The sequence below is a fragment of the Boleophthalmus pectinirostris genome, unplaced genomic scaffold (assembly GCF_026225935.1).
Source record: "Boleophthalmus pectinirostris isolate CB_2022bp ecotype Guang Dong unplaced genomic scaffold, ASM2622593v1 HiC_scaffold_10, whole genome shotgun sequence".
Lineage (NCBI taxonomy): Eukaryota > Metazoa > Chordata > Actinopteri > Gobiiformes > Gobiidae > Boleophthalmus > Boleophthalmus pectinirostris.
The window spans coordinates 27713693-27731328 of NW_026570971.1; the positions used below are offsets into that span (position 1 = coordinate 27713693).

The 17636-nt window shown below is 37.2% G+C and overlaps 1 protein-coding gene across 1 annotated transcript in view; it reads left to right on the top strand.

Annotated features, from left to right (window-relative positions):
* Positions 1-17636, top strand: part of syne3 (spectrin repeat containing, nuclear envelope family member 3) — a 67121-nt gene that overhangs the window by 39437 nt on the left and 10048 nt on the right. The window contains 6 exon segments of the mRNA XM_020930693.2: positions 1712-1884; positions 4498-5182; positions 6291-6395; positions 9030-9182; positions 10642-10800; positions 12214-12249. Of these exon segments, the coding sequence (XP_020786352.2) occupies positions 1712-1884; positions 4498-5182; positions 6291-6395; positions 9030-9182; positions 10642-10800; positions 12214-12249 (1311 nt within the window).

The window sequence follows — 17636 nt, forward strand, 5'->3', positions numbered from 1 at the left end:
AATTCTTATCCCACAGAGAAACACGGCCAGCCCACTGCGCTATTCGAAATTAAGCAGCAGGCGAAGGGGAACAACTGGCTCTTACACCAAAAGAAATGATGAAAGGAAGATAAAACAAATCCAATATTTTCTTTTTTTTTTTTTTACCCAACTGAAGCTTGTGTTATGTGGAGGAGACAGCTGTAAGAACCCCTGGTCAGAGCTTTTGAGTCTCATCTTGGCTGGAAAAGTATTGATGTATTTTTTATTGTTTTGAGAGACTGGTATTGTTTGGTGAAGAAAGTAATTGTGTTTTATGAGTAGTGTTGTCATGATACAAAAATTTCAACCTCGATTTCGATACTAGGAATAGCTCAATACCAATTCTGATACCAAGATGCTAATAAAAACACTCTTTGTTTAGACAGTAGAATGTGATTTTCAAAACTAAATTGTAGTACTTTCTTTTATGTCACCATGCGGACTTCTATCTGTGTAATCCCTCAGTGGTCCTGGTAGGTTCCGGAGTGGTCCATGGGCGTATACTAGTCTATGTGCTCTTACACTTCTTCTAATCAGCTCAAGATCATTCTAAAACTGTTCCAAAGGTTCATTTCTGTCCTTTGAATGTCAGTTTTTTTTATCGATACATGCTCAAATGAGTTTCGATACTAGTTTTTTTTTTAGTAATAATTATTGCTTAGCCAGTCTGATGTTAAGAAATATTGTCTCACTTTTTACAATTACTCCAATATTTAACAATGAATGTCTCTGGGGAGTAAGACTTAAGTACCACTCCTCTTGAGAGAAACAGCTTAAGTGATTGGAATAAAAAGGTTTCTAATAGGCCTATACTTGAGGTGATTATTGCTTTGTCATTTTGTTAATTGTTGCAAATTGGACTATTTTTAACTACTCAGGCTACACTTGGTTTGGTTCTGGGTTGGCCCCTGTTTAGTCCAGTTAGACTTGGTTTCACTGTCTTCTCGTCCTGCTGTAGTCCTGGTCTAAATCTGGTTTAGTCCCAGTTCAGTCAGAATTTTGGTGTTTTGTGTGAATGCAGCTTCTAGTATGTACTGCAGGACACACGCACACACACAAATACAATGAAATGGGTAAAAAATAAAACTAAATGCAGTGTAATCTTTCAAATAATGGTATAAAGTTATAATTCTGCACACTCAGGTTAATTATATTGTCCATTGTCTATTTTGAAATTAGATGGATTTTCAGATATGCTCTGATGATTGTCAGCAGAATAAGAATTAAATAAATAAAAGGGATATTAATTGCTCTTATTATCGCTCACCCCTACTGCGAATGAGGGTAGTTAAAAGGACAGTTATCCCTAATTAAGAATTGCACACTGCCCTGAGAGAAATCATAACCGCAAATTATAGAATCTGAACTCAACTACTGTCCTGTCTGGTTGTCTAAACTATTGAAACTAGATACCTATTTCAACAGGCATCGATACTAAAACAGTCACATTCAGAGGACAGAAATGAACCTTTTCTGAACAGTTTTAGAATGATCTTAAGCTGTAGACTAGTATACACCCATGGAACACTATGATAACATAAAATAAAGTACCGGTACTACGATTTAATGTTGAAAATCACATTCTATTTTTCAAAGACAGTTTTTGAGTTTACATTTTTGTACAGTGACAACACTACTGTCCACTGATGAAATATTTGACATTGTGTATTTTTTATCTTGTTGTCTGCAGAAAGTCCTGGATGAGTTTCCAGAGAAGGAGTTCCAGCTGCAGAAGTTAGAGGTCAGAGGTCGCTCAGTGCTGGATAAGACATCAGACGAGGGCAGGGTCCACATCCAGAGGGACATGGAGAGGCTGAGGGCGTCCTGGATGTCTCTGTACGACATGACTCTCAATCTGGACGGGTAATTAGCACATTTGCACTGTTTTGGACTCTTTTAAAGGTGCACTATGTAACCTTCTGCGTCCTTCTTCATTTACACATGTTTAACACACAAATCCTGCATATTTAGGCTGAGTTCATTTCTCAAACAGAAAACACCTTATGATGGCATGTGGTAATACAGGAAGTGCTTCATTGTGTTTTTAAAATCAATGCACCTTCATTAGAATAATTTGGAGCATTTCAGCTCTGGAACTGCATGTATTTACACAACCAAAGGTAAAAGGTCACTGTTAACTTGAAAACTATTGCTTCATGACATCACAAGGTGCAACAGAGCATGTAAAGCTTTGGAGGTGTAGACAGACTAATAAGAAAGGATTATTCAAACATGTGTGAATTAGGGATGGGCATGATTATTCGACTAATCTATAATTGATCATTAAGAATTTTGTCAAACAGATTAATTTTTAATCGACAAAACGAATGTAGGTTGCTGTACGTAAGGAGACGAGAGTGCATCTGACAGCACAAACACTGGAGTTGCAGTCTCACGGTGCCATGTTTCGGCATGTTTTACATGCACATCAGTGTCCCGGTTATGATCGTTTTTTTTTGAGTATCCCGGTTTCGACATGGTGCGTGTATATGCAGTATCCTGGTTACTGCAACATAAAGTTGAGAGCGCATGCGTCCTAAAGACAAACATTTTCTAGTCTTTTCATCATAACAGTAGCCAAAATAAATAAAGTGAGTGAACTGACTGTTAAATAAAGAACTGCGCTAAACCTGTACACTTATGATCTCTGAAAACATGAACCATTTCCAACGTGACACACACACAGAACAGACCCACCACCATCATCAACATCCCTCTGTCTGTCTTATAGTTTATGCAAATTAGCCATGTGGTTTTAAGTTTCATTTCTGTAAAACGTAAATAAATGTGCGCAAAGCTGCATTAAACACATTATAATGTCAAACGGGCCCGTGTGGCTCTACAGTGGTTATGGTTTATATGTGGTAAAGTTTAGTTTATTTATGCAGATTAGTAATAGTAATAATAATTATGATAATTTTAATTACGTTAATGATTAATCGAAAATCGATTATTAATTCTCCCGACGATCGATTAAGACAATTTAATAGAATGCCCATTCCTAGTGTGAATGAAACAAAATGCAACTACAGGTATGTTTTTTATGTGATAACAACATAATAACATGGCTTAAAGTTTGCAAGAATCAATTTGCGTAATATAAGACCTTTAAAACATGAATCGCAATGGTTGCCTGAAAATAGCTGTTTTTTCCTCGTATTTTTCCAAAATCGTTCAGCCCTATAACACGGGCCATTATGTTTGTGGCCCAGTTTATAACGTTTTGCTGAAAGGTGAAACTTCATCTTTAAAGCTTTAAAATATGAAGGTGTCTCGATGGATCTGAGGAATTACTCCCATCAAAGTGTCTGTGTGACCAAAATGCCTTTCTTACTGCTTGCTTTTATCACTTAATCTCCATGACAACGGAGCTTCTGTGGATGGAAACAAAAGCTATAAATGAGACATCTTGAGACATAATAAATAAATAGCAGTCTCAAAAGCAAGATGGCTCTCACGATGCGCTGAGTTCAAGGGCAAAAAACACTGTGAGTCACCACATGTGTTAAGAAATGGTACTCAAGACTTAACAGCGCTCACAAACAAAAGGCAGAGAAAAGAAAGTGGATTTGTCAATTTGTAATCCAGCAAAAATACTGTATGAAAGAACTACTAGTATGTATTAAACCTTAACGCTGACTTGGCTTTCTGAGTTTTTAATCATGTTTTAACCTAATCTGTGTTGTTTTGCATCTTTGAATTATATGAAGAAATTGACAAACTTGGATGGATCATGTTAAAGGTCCTATATTATACAAAATTTACTCTTGTGAGCATTAAGCCATGTTATAATGCTGTTACCTCCTCAAAAACATGTTTGAGTAACCCTGGTTTATTAGGGTGCCTGGTGTTGCACCTTTTTGTTCTGTTTGGCCGGCCACCTTTCTGTTCATTACTTGTCATTATTTTTTGGGGGTGCGGGAGGGTTATTAAATTTCTTTAAAAACATTTTTTTTTAAAATTAAGAACCAACGATAAATAAAATAAATTAAAGAGCTATATTTTGACTCCTGTGTCCTTTTTAAATATGTTGGGACTCACCTTTTGGGGTCGTAACACCGACTTTAAATCCTCAATCTCAGAAATCATTCCTCCTCGCTGATTGGCTGGTGCCCGAACATGCATTTCTGTGGTTTTTGCAAACCGTCTAGTGTATTCTGATTCCTGACCTAGTCACTGGAGAGAAATGAAAGTGAGCAGAGGCACTAGGTGGCGCCAGCCTGGCTAACATAGTGCACCTTTAATGGGAATGTTTTAAAAGTTGACACACATCTTTATCTAACTTGTTCTGATCATTTTCGTTTCTATTATAAGTATTTGTCCTCAAATGTTCAAAAAGAAACTGAATGTGCTACATACCACATTTTTTATATTTTAGTTATAAAACTTCAAACATCAAACCAAAGGTAGAAAAGACACATATCCAACTGATAAATGTTGAATTTTTACTTTTTTTTTTTCTTCTGTGCTTTCCAGGTTACTCAAATTCTCCATGGAGCAAACCGAGGCTGATTCATGGAAGCTGAGAGACATTTCTACAGCGGACATTTCAGTTAGCGAAAACACCAAGATCAACACAGGAAGTAGCTCTAGTCCGACCGGCCAAACTGAGAAAAGGTCAGGTGACGTGTACCGAGAACTGCCTCTCCCCGGACCAGAAGGGAGCCTGGAAGTGGACTTTGAAGAAGATGATATTATCGACCAAAGCAGCTGGCTGGAAGGACAACCTTGGGGTCATTTCGTAGCATCTTCCGAAAACAAAAAGGGCGCTGGGCTTTCATGTAGCGATGGGACTGATAGCGGGCCTTCCTGGCGTGACGATGAGACAGACTCCCCCGCGTGGATTCTCCGAAAAAGGAAAGATCAAAGCGGTGCCAAAGACGTAATTGTAGATGGAGAGGCTGGCATTGATAATTTGAAAATGGGAGACAGCAGAAGTGGCAGAAGTCGAGTTGGGGTCTTATCGGTGATGGAGTCCACGATGACTATGAGGACTGATGAGGAGAAAAAGGAGGTAGAGGAGGAGGGAGGGCAGAGGTACAGAGAGGGCAGTACAGAAGCAGCAGACAGTCTAAGCTACGGAGGAGGAAGACGAGCAGGAGCAGGAGCTTTTGTCCAGTTCAAAAGAAGTACATCCACACAGGAGTCACAGCGTTCATCGGTAATAATCTGTTTCGTAACTTCAAATCAATGTCTCTTCCTTCAAATTTTAGGTAGTAAAAATTTGAGGAAGCAAGGGAACTTTATTTATTTACTAGTATGTAACCCAATTCATGCACAAAGTAATTCAAAGTGATTAACAGAATAAGAAAGACATTGAAATCTCACGAAAAATCAAAACATAAATAATCATCCTAAACTTGACACAGTTTTCCTGCTTATTTCTTTGGATGTGTCACTGTTCTGTCTTAAATGTTCCATAGTATGACATTAAACAGCTCTGTCTTGCATTTATTTAATTACGGGTGGTTTTATAGCTCAAAAATATCTAGAAAAACAAATTCTGACTGTGAGCGGGGTCGCCTCTCCACAGATCTGGCTTGCAACTTGGTCTAGTTTGGTTTTCATAAAGATAGAAAAGTTTAATACCATACTGTGAAATATTCCAGACAAAGCAAAAACAGCTCCATGGAGATGAGCATTTGACAAACCCTCCACCAGAAAAGTTACACAATGCACCTTTAAAAAAGAAGAGTGCAGAATAAAAGCAGTAAAGGCCTGTCTCGCATTTTACTGTCCCTGAGCTTTTAGTGCTGTCATTAATGTCCCTTTCCAAATAAGTTTAAAAAAATGTTTAATTACAAAATGGATTGGTTTGTATTGTGATTGTTATGTCTTTCTTATTCTGAAAAGCACTTTGAATTACCTTGCGAAATACAAATTGTGCAATACACTTGCCTCGCGTTGCCTTCATCTATTTTAGTTTGTCTAATACTAAAACCTCAACAAATACATTTAAAGGATTTTTCAGCAGATTTTTGTTCGATTACCAAAATATATTCTCATTATTGTTATCAGGATATAACTTTTTTTTTCTTTTTTGTCACAATCTGCGACTCTTAGGTCTGTGTTTCTTGTTTAGTATGCTGCATCCTCTGTCAGTTGGTGTTCCAAAATCGATTGTAAACTGTGACTGAAATTCTAACTGTTTTGAAACTTTTTGAAATGTCACTTATTTGTTCAGAAACCAAAAACTTTATTACGTCTCCCCCCCATGTTGAATGTTTATGTTGTGTACCTGTACTCATATGCATATTTTTGTCCCATAGGCTTCATTTGACAGGACCGGCCAACAGGGAATGATGGAGATGACGAGAGCAACGAGAAACATTCAGCAAACTGATGGGGCTGGGACTCAAACTCTCAGTGATGAGGTTAGAAATCTGAGGAAATCCTGCATATTTAGTTCTTCCTTCAAACAGAAAACACTCTTGTCTGATGTCATTTGGAAATACAGGAAGTGCTCCACTGTGTTCTCAAACTCTATAGACCTTTACTAGAATCATGTTGATAATTTCAGCCCTGGAATTTATCATTTTTACTGAACTAAAGATAAAAGGTAGCTTTTAACTTGAAACCTACCGCTTCATGACATCACAAGGTGGAACTGAGATGTAAACGAACTCATAATACATCCATCACTAATTTTGGACTTCCGGTTATTGGATGTCCTAACACCGGAAAACGTCTCGAGAAATTTGTTTGCGAACTCCACAAATGCAAAAGGGAATCGGATCTGTGTGACTGCAAACCTTTGTTCAAACTGTTTCTCTTCCCAACGAAAATTGAAAAATAGTGAAAGGTAAAGGCGATGGGCAGTATTGATCCACGGGAAGGACAAAAAAGGAAACCTTTCACTGCCTAAATCGTCCCGAGTTTGCAGCAAACATTTTGTATGTGCAAAATTAAAGCAAAACCCTAATCCCTCGCTCCACCTTGGTTATGAATTTAAAAAGTCAATGCCAAAGCGAAAGGAACCAACTGTTTGCCAAGAAACACCTTCCACTGCAAAGCGACCAAGACGTGATGTTGCTGTAAAACCACAAAAACAAGAAAGTGCGAGCTCAGTCTGTTTGTCTTCTGTACCTCTCACTGAACAAACGGGATCCCGCTTTGATGGTGCTCCACATACAAAACGTTTGCTGCAAACTTGGGATGATTTAGGCAGCCAAAGGTTTCCTTTTTCGTCCTTCCTGTGGATCAATACTGCCCATCGCCTTCGCCTTTCACTATTTTTCAATTCCGTTGGGAAGGGAAACAGTTTGAACGGAGGTTTGCAGTCACACACATCTGATTCCCTTTTGCAGTTATGGAGTTTGCAAACAAATTTCTCGAGCCGTTTTCCGGTGTTAGGACATCCAACAACCACACAATTACAATGTCCAAATCCCAAAACTAAAATATGACAATATCAGAACCAGAAACAAAAGCGATATGGTTACAAAAAAATAGAAAAGCCTGGCTTTGTCAATAGACGCATCCCACTGGGAAAACAAACATGGCGGTTTGATGCTCACTTTTTTGGAAAATCCTTCCCAGTATGCATTGTGCAATGACTGGAAGTCCGAAAATTCTTGATACATCTATTAAAGGTGAAACAAAACACAACTCTGCATATGTTTTTGAGGAGGTAACATTTTAACATGGTTTAAAGCTTACAAGAGGTAATTGCTAAAACTAAAAAAAGATCGATTATACATTTAATAGCCAATTATATAAACCTTTTTTGTGTCTTGAAAAATCTGCCAGAATAGTAGTTCTGCTGTGTCATTTCCAGATAAGTATCGAGCAAAAATGTCACAAAGGAGGTTTTATAACCGCATTTTTTTCCACAAAAGTCCTTATTCTAGCTTAAGTTGTGGTGAGGGCTGCTATGACCCTTTTCAATGAATAGTTTTTCACAATCTCTGTCTCAAATGAGGGATATTAGTGAAACTGTAAATAAAAAAAGTGTAAATTGTGTACATGACATTATACTATATTGCATGATTAGATTTCTGTTATGGTATGTGTTTACAACTCTAGGAGCATTCACTTTGATAGAAAACTGAAATACATTTAAAGGTCCCACAAAATTGTCTCTTGTGAGCTTTAATGTTGTTACCTAGAGTTGTGTTTTCTTTCATGCACACATGTTTGGATAGCCCTGTATTATTAGTCTGTCTGCATCTCCAAAGATTAAAATGCTCTGTTCCACCTTGTGATGTCATGCCCTTTAGATTTAGCTCAGTAGAGACTGGCAATTCAAAGGCTGAAATCATCCGAATGATTCTGGTGAAGGTGTATGGAGTTTGAGAGACAACTCAGCCTAAATTTGCAGGATTTGTGTGTTTAACATTTATGAATTAAACAAAACCCAACTACGAGTATGTTTTGATGAGGAAACAACATTTTTACAGAGATGAGAACAAGATTGTAGATGTCCAAACTACACCTACAGATTTATCCTAACCCTGACCCAAAGATTTATCCATAAAAAACAAGATATTTTGTTCTTTGCAGAGGTCATTCTATTATATAAATAACTACTTGTGATTTCATAATTGTGGCAACTCAAACTGCGATTTTGATTGGTTTGGATTGATTATTACACAGCCTTTCTTTTTATTTATTGTCTGCTGCTAATTAGGCTTGTCACGATAAATACTATATCAACTTATTCAATACATGACAGATGGAACAATACTTTTTGGAGGTCAATATTTATACATTTTCTTTGTACTAGTTGGGAAATTTTGATAATTTTTCTATACTATAATGAGATTTGCGCTGTACAGTGTTATTATGAGCTCATTATAAACACACACTGACATTTCATTCTGCTATTTATTTATACAGTTTGTGTTTTTGTACTTGTAAGTAGAATACCTTTTGGAGGATAATTCTGATCAATGGTTTGGCTTCTATATTATCTTTTATTTATATTTTCTTCAGCAGTATTTAGCACTTCAGTATTTGTTATTGTGACAGGTCCACTGCTAATAGGAGTTCTCTGTGTTGTTTTTCAGGAGACAGGAGGTGGGAGGGAGAGGTACAGACTCAGGTGGAGGGAGTTTGAAGAGTGGCTTCGAAAAGAAAATGCTGTTCTCTCAGAGGTTCTCGCATCGTATTCTGGTCCATTGAGTGCTCAGGAGATCAAGGTCAACCAGGCCAAGCTCCGGGTAAAAGGTTTTTTCCTTCTTCTTTGCGGCCTGTGGTACTGGTAGAAACAATTTTGGCAATGTTGTCAATAGTGCTTTTTAATATAGTAGAAATTTAGGAGACAGTATTGCCCTAACGCAGTGGTTCTCAAATTTTCACACCAAGTATAAAGTGTAAGTAATAATATTTGGCATTTTGAGTGCCACCAGGTCTAAAACTGGGTTATATCAGGTCTAATCCAGAGCTAAATATTGTCTAAAATGAGACTAAAGCCATGTATATGGTTCTAATAACTAATTAACCCAAAGGAGGACAAAAATATCAATAAATATCAATCTGTTTACAAAATAAACAAATATTGAAACTACAGAGGACCCTGTGTATCACCAGATGCAGTACATGTATTAACAGTACACGTACCACAGGTTGAGAAACACTGATCTGTTGCATTTAATATTATTTTTTTTTTTTCACTTTTCTTTTTTAATGGAACATATGTACATCATGTAACATTTTTAGACAAGGCTAATTTTGCGTTTTGTTTGGATTTGTAGTTCAAAAATACCTAGAAAAACAGGCATTCTGACTGTGAGCGACTTTGCCTCTCCGCAGATCTGACCTGTAACTTGGTCTGGTTTGGTCTTGAAGATACAAAGGTTTTATGCCAGACAAAGCAGTAACATCTCCATGGAGAAAAGCATTTAATGGACCCTCCACCAGAAAAGTTACACTGCACCTTTAAAATAATATCCCAAAGGAAAATCCTACAAATGTTGAATTTGATTACCAATGAGGAGTAAAAAGCCCTTTATTGTTCTGTATAATTTTTTTATGATCCAAAGACTCCATAAAGGGCTTTTATTAACAATATTCTTTTTAGTTGCCTCATCTCAGTTCAACACTATAGGCCAATATAATTATGTAATGTAAACTCAAAACCCTGAAATTAAGTTGTGATAAACTGATAATATGAGCTATATTAAAGATGGAAATACCAAGTTAGAGGTTTCAGAAGAATAATGTTACACTGACCTCTTGTGGTTGAACAATATACATACAAAGTGTTAAAATGGCTTTTTTGACTTTTGTGAGCTTTAAGAACATGTTATAATGCTGTTACCGCCGCGAAAACATACATGGAGTTGTGTTTTGTTTCATTCACACATGTCTGGAAAATCCTTTATAATTAGTCTCTCTGTTCCTGTTCCACCTTTTGATGTCATGAAGTGGCAGTTTTCAAGTTATCACTTATCAGTTTGAGAGAAATTCACAGGCTAAATATGTAGGATTTGTGTGAATGTGTGTGAATCACATGTGTAAATAAAACAAAACACAACTCTGGGCATGTTTTTGATGAGGAAGAAACATTACATAGATCAGAAAATAGTGTGTATGGTCCCTTTAAAATGTATTCAGTTAATGTATATTGTTCTTAGTTATAAACATATAATAAAATATATCTTTGGTTTACCCCTCTAGGCCCTGAGAAATAATGTACCCTATGGTCAGGAACTGTTCCAGGAGCTCCGTGTCTCTTTTGAGGACCAGGACGACCCACAGATGGAGGAATTGCGTTACAGATGGATCCTGTACAAGTCCAAGCTAAAGGACATAAATGCAGAGAAAGCATCTGCCGCGGTGAGTGGAAAAGGAAATGTTGAAATGCTTATAACATTTATTTTACATATTTAAAAGCTGCATTGTGTAACTTTTCTGGTGGAACATTCTAGACAAAGCAATAACATTTCCGTGGAGACAAGCAGGTGATGGACCCTCCACCAGAAATGTTGCACAATGCACCTTTAAAACAGGGCTTGAAAATTTGTAGATTTTTTATTTTTTTTTTTTTTCTTTAATCATGATTTCAATTATTACTCTAATTAATAACATTGACTTTGATTTAATAAGATGGATCATATAACAAAACCAATATGTTATAATAAGTGTATTCTTCCACAATATATAAATAATGTTGAGAAGTAACTGCATACATGTACCTAAAATACATATTCTGAATACTAACTTTCATTTGGTGGTATTCAGAATACAGATACTTTTGTAAATTAAAGGAAACGCATGGCGGTACTTTATTACTTTATATGTGATTTTGGCTTTGAACTGCACAGTATTAGTAAGAAATGCAGTTATTTAGACATAGATTAAGGCATAACAACAAAATAAAGTTGTTTGTAATTATATGTCATACTTTTATACTATTATATAATGCAATTTGACATAAAAGTAATTCAGATTTTCAGAATACAGTGTTGGCCCATGTAAGAGGATAGATTAAAAAACACATTTTAAACAAGGTAGTCAGGATTCTGTAGCGAAATACATTACAAGTATCCCATTACTGTATATAAATAGTTACAAATTATCATGATTTCACTTGAGACAAATTATGATGTTTAAAGGTGCACTTGGAACTTTTTGGTTGGGGTCTGTCTCCTACCGGTACTTGTTTCTATGGATATCTTATTGCTTTTCCTGGAATTGTCCGCAGTAGGATAATAAACAGTTCTACTTTACATTTATTAAGTTACACGTGGTTTTATAGCTTAAAAATACCCGGAAAAGCAGGCATTCTGAAGCAAGCGAAGTTGCCTCTGCATAGATCTGACCTGTAATTTGGTCTGGTTTGGTCTCCATGAAGATAGATACTGTGATTCCAGACAAAGCAATAACATCTCCATAGAGAAAAGCATTTTACTCAACCTACACAAGAAAAGCTACACAATGCACCTTTAAGATGTTTTTGTCAATAACTCTGCAGTCCATCTTGAAAAGCAGCTTGCGATTCACAAAAAATAAGTTTATATATTAATCAGTCCCTTAGTCACTTTTATTTGTAATGAAATACTGTTTAAATTTCACCACTAGATGGCAGTGTAAAGCCATAGAACGAACTTGGAACTGCCATACCTTGTTTACGCGTATGGCCTCCGGATAAAATAAAACTGATAATATACTGAAGTTACCCGTATTTCTTTTTCTAATCTAAATGATAATGTGTTCTGATTCACTTCACTTCATTTTGTTTTTCTGCAGAAGTTCAAGATACCGCCTCGTTCCAAGCCTCAAAAGGTCAGTAAATCAGCATCACCTTTTTAAAAATGTATGCACGTACAAAACAGGATTTAATGCACTAGTAAAGGTCTTATATTATGCCTTGTGGAGTGGACTTAAAAAGGAAAATAATATATCTTGACAAATAATTCAAAGACATAATGTGCTTGAGTCTGTTATATAGTTATAATTTAGGACAGCCATGGATTATCTATCATTATAACTTGCGCATTTTATGGATAGCTGCAAATCACACTAGGGAGCAGATGATTTTTTTTTTTTTCATTTGTACCAAAATGACTACACAACGCTGCCAAATCCTTCGCGTATCACCGATTTAGAAAATAAACTGGAGAATGAAGTAAGTGCAGAGAAGTGGGTGTATGCCAGTGGTGATGAAAACTGGAGTTGATCAGCAATATGGCGTCTTGAAAATAAGTGAATAAAAGCTGCTCAAATATGCACAAATCACTCTAAATACAACTTTGAGAGGGGAAATGAGAACGGGAAACAACTGTCATATGTTTTTTACTACTTACTATTTTAAAAGTAGTAGATCGGATTTTTATTTCATTTTCCACAGTAGTAGGAATAAATTTAACTGAATAACAAATAAGTAATAGTACATTACATTAATAAAGCCGCAGCAATACTTGTATAGCCTGATTCATCAGCTGGTTTTACTTCGTTTCACTTCGTACAAACCGTCTGACCTCACAGCTTTAGATTTCATTCGCTTGACGGTAGGTGGGTACTTCGCTGTTATTTGGTCATGACGTATGTAATGCGCCGCTAACGGAGCTAACTGGTATATTAAGCTTTTCCCAAATCCTGTAGGAAGAAGGATAATAACGTCTTTCCCCATGATGAAATTCACCAAACATTCTCTTTATTCCGGTTTTAAATCCTCGATCTCTGGAAACGTTGACAACACTGAATATATCACTCTTCGCTGATTGTCTGGTTCCCGAACTTGCACTTCTGGGGTTTTTGCGAACCGTCTGTTGTATTTTGATTCCTGACCTAGTTGCTGGAGAGAAATTAAGTTGAGCGGAGGCACTAGGTGGCGCCAGCCTAGCTAACACTTGTACACACTCCATGTCAAAAACAGGATCAAATTAGAACTAAACCCAAAACTAAACCTGCACTAGACCAGGACTGAACCTGGACTAGAATAGGGCCAAACCAAGTCTGCATCACATAGTTAATTTGGCACAATATGGGAGCTTTAAAGGTGCATTATGTCGCTTTTTGGTTGGGGACCCATCACCTGGAATCTTCCGCAACATGACATAAACGGCTCTACCTTACATTTATTCAATTGTATTTCAATTATATTTTATAGCTCAAAAATACAGAGAAAAACAGGCATTCTGACTGTGAGCATCTGACAGATCTGACCTGTAACTTGGTTTGGCTTGCTCACAATGACGATAGAAAGGTTTACTATACTGTGAAACATTCCAGAAACCATAATAACAACATCCTCCACCAGAAAAGTTACACAATGCACCTTTAACTAAGTTTTAACGCTTGATGTGACCACCCGCACTGCTGGCTGAAGCCCATCTTCCCCCTCTCTCAGCCCTCATTCATCAGCACGTCAGGGGTGGGAGGGGGTCGGAGGGGCGGATTAATGAATGGCGCCCTCCTCCCCGGTGTCCCCTCAGACCCTCAGACCCCCTCAGCCAAAACTGCCCCAGACATTCCTTCCTCTTTCTCTCTCTCTCACAGTTTACAGACCACTGCCTCTATGGCCCTGCTCTATTTACCTACTTTATCTGAAGCGAGCAGTGTGGAGACTGTTGGGCGAGTGTTTCGTCTTCTCTTTACTGTGAAAGTGCGTATGACAGGTTTTCATGTTTTTTTCTAAATATTACTTGGTTTGCTGGGATAGATAAATGATAAATATTTACTACCGATATGTTACTTAAGTGGCATTTTGTAGGAGAAAAAAAGTTGAAGAAAATCTTTTTTTTAAGTATTAGTGAGTTCAAAAGCAGAATACCTCAACACAGAAAACTTGCACACATGGGGGGCACTGTATTTAAGAAATAAATACGTCATTTTCTATTTTTATTAGTCTAATCATAACTATTGCGCAGCTTAAACCAGATGAGACAAGATAGGTTAAGGTTTATACTCAAGTCAACTCATTTTAGTATTTCTAATATTGTATGCATTAAGCCAGGACAACTACATAACATCAAACTCCTCCTTGCATACATATTTGGCATTTTGAGTTTTAAATCTATCATTATCTACATTATTTTTTCACTGATTACACATTGAATCCTATGGCCTGCTAAATCGCTCTAGTTTAAATAGCTTTAATATTTATACAATTGAAAAACAAAATAAATGAACACCAAAAATATGTCTTTTTGATGTAACAAAACATTACACAACCCAGTAGTACTTTCCCCCAAGGACTAGTCACAAAAATACTAGATATTCTCATATTTGCATGTTGTGTACCATAGTAACCACAGCCAAACAACATGCAAATCCACTCGTCTATAATACATTTTAATATGCCATTTCCCACCCGTGTATTTACAACCATACTAGTTGTGTAACTCAGCCTTGTGTTTACTTGTGAAGGTTTGTAGCAGTTTCTCTTCCTGGTTCATTAATCAGTAACGTCAGGCCACTCAGAGTCCCGTCATCCTCATGTTTAACACAGACCTGCCTCTGCCCTGTGTTTGACTTCTGTCTGCTTCTCCTCTTCTACTGTTTGTTCTTTCAAAACAAATATAATGAATCACTAGTCCTTCACTGAGTCTGTTAAAGGTGAACTATATAACTTTTTCTGGTCAAGAGTCAAGGCACCTGCTCATCTACAATGTTCCACAATACAACATTAAATGCATTTAGTTTTTATTTATTCAATTTGAGGTATATTCATTGGTAAAATGCTTCACAGCTTGTGCAATAATGACCAAACATCACCTTACCTTGAGTGTAAGCTATAAAAAGGGTTTCCCTCTTGTCAAATCCAGCTTCCAAGGATGATTGTTGCTCCAAGCCTCTATAAATGGGAAAAAATGAAAGCAAATATGTAAACATCTGCACTTTAATAGGCGGGTGTTTTACTCTAGCAAGATTGGAATAAAAAATAGTTTTGATAATCAATCCGTGTATCATTCGTTCATTCGTTTTTCAATATAAAACAAAAAATAAGAAAATGAAAAAACAACAATTTTCTTCATTATTTGTCTCCAAAACCAAAAGAAAAAAGTGGATAATCATTAGTTTTTTCAGTTTTTGATTTTGTGTTTAAATGAAGAATGGACAAAACGGATAACAGACGTTTCCCGTTTTCGTGACTTAAACTGTGATGCCGGACTTTTGCGCCACATACGGACTGAATCAGGACTAAACCAGGTCCAACCAGACCGGGACTGAGACCAGGACTAAGGGCCGTGATTGAGACGGGGACTGAGACCGGGATCCAGACCAGGACTGTTACCGAGACCAGACCAGGACTGAAAAGGGTTTAGTCTTGGTTTAGTCCTGTTTAGTCCTGGTTCAGTCCGTATGCGGCGCAAAAGTCCGGCATCAGTTTAAATCACAGAAACGGGAAATGGCTGTTTTCCGTTTTTCCCATTCTTCATTTAAACACAAAATCGATTGTTATCCGTTTTTTCATTTTGGTTTTGGAGACAAATAATGAAGAAAATATTTATTTTTTCATTTTCTTATTTTTGGTTTTATATTGAAGAACAAATGATACACGGATTATAATCAAGTCCATTCCAGCTACATTTTTAAAGTGCGACTAAACTCCTCCCACAAGCACATTTCAAATAGAGCTGCTAAATTGGGCAGTACCTGGAGGACTAAAGGAGAGAGTGAGAGAGGAGGAGGGGCGGGGTCTGGAGGTAAAAGCAAGAGTGTGATTGGTCAAACAGGTATCCACATTTCAAACTCTGTCCTTGCAGCCGGGTGTTTGTGATCAGAAACACCTGTCTGTAATCAGGGCAGTCTTCTGTGATGTCACCAACTACCTGAAATCGCAATGGCCGCTGGAGGCAGAACACACTAATTGTATACGTTTTTAACAAGAATGCTGCAAATAACATGTGTATTTTGCACTAAATTGGATTAAAAACACTAGGAACGGTAGACAATGTTATTAAAACACCATATATACAGCTTAGGAGCAAAAACAAGTTCAGTTTGTGTTTGTTTGATTTTAAAGACAGCGTAAAAAGCACAGCATCTTGACAAACCTGATGTAATGTGCAGTAGTTTAATTAGCAGGATTGTATTGTTATAGCTCTCTGAAGGGGTAGTGACTTAACGCAGAGAGCAAAGGAAGGGGAGACTAAAACATCTTAAGTTGTTTTTCGTGAACGTAAAAATAAAAGGTAACACAGTGATCTAAATATGTTACGTTACCAATTAATAAACCATAGAAGTAAAATACAGTTTTAACTTTCCTTCGGCGTTAACTTTAACTCTTATTATTCCTTTTATTCTGTTATTGTGGCGCTGACGCAGAGAGGATGGACGTAGGTGGTAAACATGATTCAGAGGTTCAGAAGTGCCCTGGATGGGAGTGTACAGGCCTCTCTCTGCTCTCCTCTCTCTTCTGTCCTCTCTCCTTTCTCTCTCTCCTCTCTTTGCTCTTCTCTGGTCTGTCGTGTTGTGTGGGCGGTTTGGCGGATCGCATCTTGTGGATATTTTCGTTTCCTTTACAAGATTCTCACTCCGAGTCTCCAAGCTAACTGCGCCTCTCGAATTCAGGAAACTGGGGACAAGATGTACTGTTGACTGAATCTGTGACTTGGAGCAAAACAAGTGAAGAAGAGACACAGCGATAATGGGATTCAATATTTAATTTAAAAAAAGACTGAAGCAGGGCGTGTTGGTCCAGCATATCACTTAATGTTCTGAAAGACTATTTTGTTTTGTTTATGCCATAGGTATTCAAAGTAGTTGCACCGGTCTGGATCATATTCACACTTTGGTGTCACTTTGCACGTACGCTACTGCATGAACGTGTCATGTTTAGCACCAAATTCAGCCATGAGGCTTACAAAATCAAGCAAATTATCAAAAACAACTGGGACATTATTGAGAGTGATGAGACACTGAAAGAAATCTTCCCAGAGCCTCCCTTGGTTAGCGTTAAAAGAAGCCCTACTCTCCACGACAAACTGGTCCACAGCTACCAGCCACCAGCACCTAAACATACTTGGCTTGGACCTTGACCAACAGGTTCTTTTAAATGTAACCGCTGCCCCCACTGCACAAACGTATGTCAAACCAAGTCATTTCTGGACTATCATTCACAAAAAGAATACACAATAAAACATTTTATCAACTGCAAAACAACTTTTGTTATTTACAGACTTGTTTGCCCTACTTGTAAGGTATTCTGTGTAGGGATGACAAAA